The sequence below is a fragment of the Capra hircus genome, chromosome 19 (assembly GCF_001704415.2).
Source record: "Capra hircus breed San Clemente chromosome 19, ASM170441v1, whole genome shotgun sequence".
NCBI lineage: Eukaryota > Metazoa > Chordata > Mammalia > Artiodactyla > Bovidae > Capra > Capra hircus.
In genome coordinates this window covers 36304044-36314162 of record NC_030826.1, presented here as the reverse complement: position 1 = coordinate 36314162, position 10119 = coordinate 36304044, and the positions used below count along the sequence as shown (strand labels likewise).

General features: G+C 56.8%; 1 protein-coding gene across 1 annotated transcript; it reads right to left on the bottom strand.

The window, feature by feature from the left end:
• DLX3 (distal-less homeobox 3) lies at positions 1981-7207 on the bottom strand. Its single transcript, XM_018064903.1, has 3 exons — positions 6635-7207; positions 5397-5587; positions 1981-3832 (listed from the first exon to the last, which is right to left on the bottom strand). Exons 1-3 carry the CDS (start codon positions 6957-6959, stop codon positions 3485-3487), a joined length of 864 nt encoding a protein of 287 aa, XP_017920392.1. The 5' UTR covers positions 6960-7207; the 3' UTR covers positions 1981-3484.

Here is a 10119-nt window from a genome sequence, read left to right as displayed (position 1 = left end):
ACTATACCACCCACCTCCCAGGCTGTTTTGAGGATCCCATGTAACGTGCTTGGCACAGAATATGGGTTTAGCAAATCCAGCCCTTACTAAGGTTTGGAGAACAGTGACCCTCGGGGCAGACTGGGGTTCCCTCGCCCCCCTCTTCTTCTCTGAAGGTTGTCACGAGGCAATGGGTGTAGTCAAGAAGCACCTGGCAGAAGATGGGCTCAGCCGCCCCACCCAGGCACTCTGCCAGGTCCCCCACCTAAGCACCTGTCCCCATGGCCCCCCATGCCCCACCCTAGGCTGGTGAAGAGGATGACCTGCTTGGCCTGGAGGTGAGGAGAGGAAGAAGGGGAGGTCAGGGGTGGGGCTGACCCTGAGGGAGGTCACCCGGGCAGTTAATCCAGCCTGACAGAGCAGGGATGAGCAGGGAGGAATTAGGAGCTTACAACATCCTTTCATCCCGAAGCAGCCCGCCAGCCAGCCTGCCCGCCCAGCCTCCCTCCTTCCTTCCTCTCTCTTTCTGCCCTTTTTTTCCCTCTCCCTCCCTTTGCTGGCAGCCCAGCCCTAATAAAATGCAGTGTCTCCAGCAAGTCTGCCCGGCTGCCGCCTCGCTGCTCCTGCCTGCACGCAGCCCTCAACCCAAACTGCTCAGCTCAGCCCCGCCTGGCAGCTGCCACTTAACCCTTGCCAGCCCGGCTGGCGTCCGTGGGCTGGAGGCCCTCCTCCCTTCCGCCAGCCTCAGGCAAGGGGGAGGGGAGGCCTATTTTCTGAGAGGCAGAAGGGTAAGGTGGAGGCTGGAGGTCCCCAGGTTCTGGAGTCCTGCAGTTCCACAGGGCCCTTCTGTTCTGCTTCCTCATCTTTATTCTGCTTTGTGGCTCACAGTCGCCCCAGAAGCCTGGAAGGGTGGGGATTGTTGTTCCCATTCGACAGGTGAGAAACCGAGATTCCGACAGGGAGTTTCCAGGCTGAGCTGGGTCACCCTGGCTGCTGGATGGTGTTGCTGAGTCTCCATTCTAGACTTTTTCCAGTACAGGGCGCAGTCTCTGCTGTGTGTGTGTGTGCACCTGTGTATCCTTTGATACACACTCCTTTGGAGTGCTATTGTTCGTCTATTTGTGTGATGCTAACATGTCTCAGGTGTGCACTCAGATCTATGTATCTGGCCTCAGAGGGCAACATGAGTCCATGTATGCGTGATGGTAGAGAGATGTGAGTCTTGGTACATGTGTAAGAGGTGGCTTCACAGCGTGTGCATGAATCCCATCTGTGTCTCCCATCTGGGCCAAGATGTTTGCTCACGCACGCTTCTGTTCCCACTGCCCCCTCCAGCTCTGTCTCCAGAGTCTTGGAGTTGGGCAGCTGGAAGAGGAGGGGGCGGGCGGCACTGTTGGCCTAGGCCGTCCGTGAGTCAGGGCCGAAGCACTCTCTGAGAAGGTCAGTGTGGAACCCCCCTTGTCTGTTTCCATGGCCCAGCCTGGATCTCAATGGCCTGAGGTCCCTGCCAGCTGTGGGAGCAGTGGTGTTCTCCCTGCCTAAGGCCTTGCCCTCACCTCCAACTGAAAGGGACAGACAGAAGGGTGAGTGGTAAGGAAATGCCTGGGCATGGAGGCAGGGGGGTTACACAAGTATGTGTGCAAGCATGTCTGTGAGCCCAGGATCAAAGAGCAGCCCTGAGGTGACCCAGCAGCGGCAGCAGTGGAGGGCTGCTAAATCACACCGACAAGGGATGCCAAGCAGAGTGGAGTCAGGGAGGCCAAGGGCTGGGAGCCTCCATTTCCCAGACCGTGGGGCCAGCCGTGCGGTCAGGAGCATCTGTTCCCCCTGGCCAAGCCCAACTCAGCTCTTGAGCTCAGAGCCCCAGCAGTAGGTCCCCAGGGCTCTGAATTTCTTAGGAACCCCTGCTCAGAGGTCCTTCCCCACCAAACAACTTTCCTGACTCCCAGCCCTCCCCTGAGAGCTGCCTGCCTCTAGCCTCCAGTTCAAAGAGCTCAGTGGTTATTTTCTTCTTTTTTATTAATGTTATATATAAAGGTGAGTCCAATAAGAAAGCAGAAATGAGAAGGCTGGGAGAGGGTGGGAGCTGGCTTCGTTCCCATCCCCCTGGGGTGGGACTCTTTGAGATCCACCATGTCTCCTCACGCCTGCGCCTCCCACCAAACCCAAATCCAGCCGGAGCCCACATCTCTGTTTCTCTCAGCTCACTGCGCACAGGCAGGTATGTCCAGGAGGAGAGGGCCACATAAATAGGAAACCACAGGAGGGAGGAGGCTGCTTCTCTCTGTTGCTTTAAAAAAAAAAAATACATACTATATATATAGCTAGAGTCCTCTACCCCTCCTCTTCTTCGATGTTTGACCACATCAGGGTTGGAGGAAAGTTAGCTCTGGGGGGACATCTGGGCCAGGAAGAGCCAGTGCTACCAGCCTTTCAGACAGCCACCCCCTCACCCCTAAAGGTACCGAGTTATAACACCGTGCACCTCACCCGACATTCTCTGTCTTGGCGGGAACAATCTGTTTCCAAGGCCACCGGAAAGGGGGTGTTTGGGGGTTTGTCTTTCCTGGTGTGTCTCCTTGGAGATTTGGGGTTTGGCGCCAGCTTACTGGAGGAGAGGAAGAGGTGGGAAGAGGCGGGGTGGGGGCATGGGGGTGAGCAGAGGTGCCCACGCAGGGGAGATTGGTCCTAACTGTTAACAATGCCCTTTGTCTTCCTATTTTTCAACAGCTTTTGAAACCAAAGTTGTGCAAAGTCCTGTACATGGGAGAAGAAATGGGTGGTCGGGAAGGCTGCCTGGGACCCACCCCTCCTCTTCGACCAGAGTGGGGGAGGCGAGGTGCTCCTTGAATTCTTCTCTCTAAAGCCACAAATATTAAAAGCTTCCCTTACTTGGGGCTTTTCTTTGGTGTAACCCTCAAATCTTAAATGAGGGCTAGAAGTTCAGGGCAGGGCTCACCGAGGTCCCCACCCTGAGTCCCAGTCTCACGGTCCAATGTCTTTTTGGCAGAGGGGATGCTCAGGAAGGAGACAGCCACAGGTGGCTTGGGGGAGGATCTTGGGCCTGGCAGGTCCTGGGATCCACAGTGCCTGGTGCCCCAGCCCAAGCCTGACCTGCGCACACTCCACAGTCTCCCCAGTACCCAAGGAATCCAGTCTGGGGACTGAGTACTAAGATTTAGAATCTGGGAGGTGATGAGCCATTTGAAGCCAATCCAGGCTCTTGGAGCAGAAGGGGAACAGCTGTCCCAGCTGGAGTGGAGTGCCCAAACATCTGGAGGGGCACCCCAGTGTCTAGGCAGGGAGTGGGAGGTTCAGGGGGCATCCTTGGTCCATGTAAATTTCCTCTGGAAGCTCTTGGGTCCCTGGAAGAAGGGGCAAGGGAAGGGGGAAGGGATGTCCTTTCCCCTGTGCTCCTCGATGATTCCTGAGTGTCAGCTAGGACGGAGGCGCCTTCTGCCTGGTCCCGGGGTTCCTTCGTGAGAGGTTCAGGATGGGTAGGTGCTCAGTACACAGCCCCAGGGTTGGGCGGGGGCCCAGGGGAGGCATGGTGCAGGGTGGCTGGTTGAGGCGGCTGCTGCTGTAAGTGGGGTCCACTCAGGTTCTGTGCATGGTACCAGGAGTTGGTGGGGTCGTCCAGGTAGCTGGGGGAAGCACTGTATGGGAGTGGCGGGGGCAGCTGGCTGCGGGCAGGGGCTGGAGTAGAGTGGGAAGAGGTGTCCCAGAGGGCAGGTGACGGTGGTGAGTTGCAGGCCATGGAATCGCTGTTGTTGGGGCTGTGCTCCAGGGGAACCTCCCCATTCTTATAGAGCTTCTTGAATTTGGAACGGCGGTTCTGGAACCAGATTTTCACCTGCCCCAAGAAGAAAGGGGGAGCTAGTTAGCCTCTTAGAACACTGAGTGAAAACCCGTCAGGGAAGCCAGTCTGGAGAGGGATGGGCCAGAACCCACTGTCACATAAGACCCAGGCAAAATCCAGGCATCCTGCCTCCAGGCCAGCATCTTTTTCTATTGGGGATAGAAATTCAGCTGGAAACTTAGGTCCAAATTCTGCTCTGCCACTTACTAAGTGTGTGACTGTGGGCAAGTTACCCGACCTCTCTGGTTTTTGCTGTCCTCATTTGCAAAATGCGGACGCTGGCAGCACTGTTACCTACATCATAGGGTCACTATCATGCTCAAAAAAGTTAAGACAGACAAAGAACTCGACGCAGCCAGCCATACTACTGACATGGTAAGCACTGAATAAAGGGCAGCCCAGAGGGGAGGAGGCAGTTTGCAGCATTTTGTTCACGTTAGAAACCCATAAGCAAAGGTGCACAGATATACAGAGACAAATACACACCCACATAAGCATCTCCATGTGCATGAACATACCCACTCACCACTTCACACACAGGCACCAGTCTATAAAGATACACACATGCACAGATACACCCAGATAAGCGCCCTGCAAACATGAGCTCCCATGTGCACACACTCAGGAGCCCTTCGGGGCTGGTTAATGGGGGTGATCTGGGACTCAGGAGCAGGTGAGCCATGATCTCCAAATTTCCCTTGGGGTATCTCCCCCTCCCCCTGCCGCTCTCCACCCCATGACTGGTACAAACAATGAATCAGCTCCTCACTGGGTGACCCAGATTCCCAGCGGACCGGGCCCCACGCAGCCGCAACCCAGGCCCGCCTGTCAACACCTGTAGGGAGCCAGGCGTCTGCCACTCCTCCCCTGAGCAGTGACAGGCTGCTGGGGGCTTTAGGGACAGGCTAGGGCTGGGGGACTGCCACCTCTAAGTCCCTACCCCTCTTTGTGGGGAATCTGTTCTTGCCTCCAAGCGCACAAGGGGTGGAGCATTTGGGTACTGAGCAGGAATGCAGTCTTTTGATACAAGCACACATTTTTGTACATACACTCACCACGGGGCCCAGTCAAGTACATGTGTTCATCAATAAACACAGTGGCCCTTGAAAGGCCTTCCTCCTGAGGTGTGTATCCCACATGTACTGTGCACACGTTAGCCTGTGTGCAAACAGACATGAATACACGTGTATGTACACCCCTCACACACACACGCCTAGCCTGGGGTGGTGGGGAGCACTACGCGGACTCCTAGCAGTGACCGTCGCTGCTGGGAGCCTGTGGAAGCTGGGGATTCTGGGGTAGAGAATCTGATAGACACACTCAGTCCACACTCAGTCCACACTCAGTCGCACGATTCACAAATATGCACACCTGTACACGTGCTAATGCACAAACTTCAACCGAGTTTGAGATCTGGGGGTCCTTCTACACACAGACAAGGGTTTCAAGGGCCTGCAGGCAACTTATGAGGCCATCTAGGCTCAGCGGTGCCTGGGGTATCCCGGGGTCCCGCAGGACCCCACCGAGTCCTCACGGCCTTCGACCGCCCGCCACTGACCTGCGTCTGCGTGAGGCCCAGCTGCGCGGCCAGCTCCGCGCGCTCGGGCAGCGCCAGGTACTGGGCCTTCTGGAAGCGGCGCTGCAGGGCGGCCAACTGGTAGCTGGAGTAGATCGTGCGCGGCTTTCGGACCTTCTTGGGCTTCCCGTTCACCATGCGCACCTCAGCTTCCGGCTCCTCCTTCACGGACACTGCGGGCAACGCACCGGGCGGTGGGCGACTCAGCCTCGGCCAGAGACACCGGCGCCCTCCGGAGCCCCGCGGGAGCCCCCACCCTCCGGCCCACCGACTCTTCCCGGGACTTCCTGGCGGCGCTCTCCGCCGCCGGCGCCCCGGGAGGGAGCTGCGGCCACAGAGCCTGGCCGGCGGCCGCCCACGACGCTGCGCTCCCGGGCTCCTGCTCCCCCGGTCCCGGCGCCAGCCGCCCCTGGACGCGCACGGCCGCCGCCTCGCTCCCCAGTCCCGCCCGCCTGCTCGCCGCCCTCTCACAGGCACCTCGCCGTCGTCACTGCTCTCGCTCGCTCTTTCCTGTTCTCCCTTCCTTTTTTTGTTTTTTAGACCCTTTCTTTTTAGAATAATTTTAGATTTCAGAAAATGTTGCGGCCACATCAGACTTCCTTTTCCTTCGCCCTTTCCTCAGATCCTTTCTTCCGTCTTTCCTTTCCCTTTGTCTCTCCATTTTTATGCCTCCACTTTATGTTTAGAAATAAAAATATTTTATATTTTATAAAAATCTTTGTATGCCTCCATTTTTCTTTTTGCCCCTGTCTCTTCACTCTCAATTGCTGCTTCCCTCCCTGTTTCCGTAATTCTGAGGGCTCTTTCTCCGTGTCGCCCTCATCTTTCTCCCCCTCCCCAGCCCAGATCCAAACTGCGGTCGCAGAACTCCCAGCGCCCGCCGCCTGCCCGGAGCCCGATGGAGAGCCGCTTGCTGAAGTGCCGGGAAAGCACCTGGATCCGGAGGCTCTCTGACCGTCCAGGGGCCTCTCCTTCTCCGCCTCGCTCACCCAGATCCTCACCCGGGACCGACCGCAGCGTCCCGCGTGCACCACGCCCCAAAGGCGCCCAGTTTCTGGACTGGAAGGTCGCCCGTCCACTCTGGGGGTCATCTAGCTCACCGTCTCTAACTTCAGACAGTACATTTCTTAGCCGGGACGCTCCCCTAGATTTTGGCTCCAATTCCTCTCTCTCGGGGACCTCCCAGTGCCTCCCGCTCTCAGAGACCCCGCGGTCCTCACCTGGGTCCTGAGCGGGCAGCGGCTGCTCCCGGTAGGCTCCATATTGCCGGTAGGAGGTTCCGTAGGTATATTCCGACTTGGGCGAATAAGCGCCTGTGCCTCCAAGCCCGTTGAGATTGAACTGGTGGTGGTAGGTGTAGGGGTTTACGGTCTGGCCATAGGGCTGGCCCGAGTAGTAGTCGTGCTGGGGAGCGCTGTAGTAGCCCAGGTCAGTGACGGAAGACTCGGGCAAGGTGGGCGAGTCCTTGGAACCCGCATGGCAGCTGAGCGAGCTGGAGATGTCGGTGAGGATGCTGCTGAGCTTGCGATCGAAGGAGCCACTCATCCTGGCGGGCGCCGTACCACCCCCGGGCTGGCCTCAGCCGGAACGCCGAAGCGGGCAGGAGCTCGGGGGAGGCGGAGGAGACGAGGCGGGGTTGTGTGTCCGGAGGGCGAGGGGGGAGGGTTCCCGGCAGCGTCTCTGGGGAGGGTCGGTCGAGGGGCGCCTAGACCATCGCGGGTCTTCGGGCGGTCGCGGCGCGCCTCTCGTCGCGTCCCAAGCCACAGTCAAATGCTGCCAGCTCCGCCCGGCCAGCCGGTTATAGACTCAATAGTGGAGTCGCAGAGGGAGGCCCCAGCGCTCTGATTGGCTGCAAGTCTTGCCTTCCAGGCAAAACATGCTCTTGCGCTCTTTCGTTTCTCTCTCATTCTTTGTTGTTACTCAACACACAAACACACATACACTCACACACACGTACACTCACACACACGTACAGTCACACATTCTCTCTCTCACACACACTCACACAGACCCCTCTGTTCCTCCTCCTGTGGATCCCTTCCCCAGCCCAGATAACCCCTCAGTGTTCCTGGAGGAAAGAGTTGGACAAGGGTATCTCTGCAAGAGTACCCAGGTCTGTCCGTCTGTCTGTCTCTCTGCCTGTGAGTGGAAGGTGGGCTCAGGTGCCATAGAGGAGGGGAATTTGCCCGCTGGGTGTCTGTGAGGTAGGTGGTTCAAGGTGTGTGGGGTGGCGGGGCAAATGATGGGCAGACAAACATGCCCAAAGTGGCAGGACCCAGGCTCATGAAAATGTTCTGGTTTTTTCTTTTTTTTAATTAGAAGAGAAGAAAAAAAAAATAGGTTAAAGAAAAAGTTTGAATATATATTACTATATCATTTTTACAGCAATGCAATCACAAAATGTAACTTTAAAAAATGTTTTTAATGAATGAAGGGGTCCATCAGACAAAAGTGCTTCAGGCCTAAAAAAGTCATCACTGGGTCCAGGGAAGCTCCAGGAGGTGCACAGCCTGTGTGTAGTGATGTTAAATTTGTCTCCAAAAGTTTCAGAGATGACCTAGGCTTGTGGGAAAGAACATGGTCCCCATGAAGATGGGTGGGACACAGGCTGGCTCTCTGTGCTTCAGTAAGTTTGGGGGCAGATTCTGTGCTTCTGGGACTTGTGATATCCAGACACAGTGAGCATTTTTAGAGATCAGGGGTGTGTGATTGGGGATTCAGGTGTTCTGCAGCACATACAGAGTCCACGTTCATACAAAGAATGCACTCGAGTGCAAGAGTGTGCATGTGAGAGTGAGCCAGTGTGTATGGGAGTCGGAAAGTAGTGTGAGTGGAGGGCCACGGGATGGGGTGTCTGAGTGTGAATTTGTAGTTGTATACAGATGCACATAAAACTCTCAGCACCTTCTCAACCTCAGGTAGTTGAGAACCATGATGCTCCACTGAACCCTGTCCCCCTAAGAAAGAGGCTTTCTTCCCTGGGGACTCCCACCTCCTAGTTCTGTCTGACCCACAAGGCCAGCTTTCTAAGTCACCCAAACTGCTTCCAAAGCTTTAGCTCATTTATCCATTCCACTTTCGATTCTGTTCTCCGTCTTCCTCTGTTGTGGGGAGAAGGAGTCTCTTCCAAATATCAGTTCCTAGTTGCATGACAACCTTCACACAGGGCTCCGCGGTCAATCCTCCGGTCCTCTTCCCCTGCCTGACCGGGCTAACTTGTCCCAGGACGCACAGTGCCAGCGCGCCACCTTCTGGTCAGTCTTTGGCTCGCCAGCATCCCCCAAGTCTTGCCCAGCCCGGAGGAGGGGTCTCTTTCGAAGACTCTGTCCGGTGGAGAAGCGTGCTTTGGAAGAGGCTCTGTGCCCCTTTCCAAAGCCAGACCGCCAGGGCAGGCTGTCAGGGTTCTTGGGGCTTTGAGAGCTGCCGTTGGCGAAGACAGAAGGCCACAGTCCAGGGTGCAAGAGGCAGGAGTGCCCGCCAGGCCCAAGTGGAGAGGCCGCGGCGTGGGAAAGGTGGGGGCGGGGGCTGGGCCTGGGGAGCGCTATCTGTCTGTCTATCTCCGCGTCCCCCCAGCGCCTATCGCCGGCCGCTCCGAGCCCGTGGCGGGGCGAGTTGCCACCCGCTCTGGATGCCCTCTGTTCTGGTGCCAAGAGGGCGCCTGGAGAGCCCGCGGCGCTGGGGGCAGGAAGGGCACTGGGCGGGGCCGGGGCCCTCCCAGAATGGGAGCGGGGGAGGTAGGCGGGGCCTGCTTTGGAGCCCCCAGCACTCCAGAGTTGGATAAGCCCCTTCTTGGGGGTTCGTTCATTCATTCATTCACTCGTCAACAGAGACAGAAACGCCAAGTAAAGCAGAGACAGAAGGAAGTCTGCCTTACTCACACGGTCCTCAGTGAAGCCTCACTCCCTTCCCTCCTTCTGGCACTCCTAAGTAAAGTGAAGGGGCAGTGGGTTGGGAGCTCGGAATCCTGGAATCATGAAAGCGTGGTGGTGATGGTGGGTTACGTTAGGATAATTTCTATGCTGCATTCTGCTATGAAAACCTGAGAGTTCTAAAAGCAGATTTAAACTGCAGCATTAGGGACTGAAGAGAGCAATTAAATAATTGTTTGGTAATGTGAAGTTAGCATCTGATCCCCCATTGCCCGTGCTCCGGGACACCAGGGACCATATCTGTTTGGTTCACTACTATGTTCTAGATACCAAGGGCAGGTCCTGGCACACACAGCCTCAGCACTCAATAGACGTTTGATGAAAGAATAACTAGGACTCCCTAATACTGGAGAGGGGCTGAATCATCTCGGTTGGGTACGCTTGCAGGGTTAGGGAAAGGGGTGGCCTGGGGCAGGCTCCGGCATCAAGCTGTCCCACTCCAGGATAGAAGCAGCTTCCCAGATGAGGCCATGTGGCCCCAAAGGGGCCCGTCAGGCCAGCAAGACTGGAGCCACCAGCCGCTGGGCAGGCACCTGCCAGCTCAGGGTGGTGAGGTTGCCAGAGGATTCAGTGGGACCAGTGCCACCCATTGCGCCTCACCTGAGCCAACAAGATGAGCAGGTGTCAGCCTGGGCATAGTCCTGCCGCTGGTGGAGGGGTGATGGAGGGCAGACAGTCTGATGCCTCTGGGAGGTTGGCAGGAGGGAGAAGGGGCAGTGCTGGCCAATGCTTCAGAGTCCATCGAACACCCTCTCTTTGGTATGAGAACATGTTCT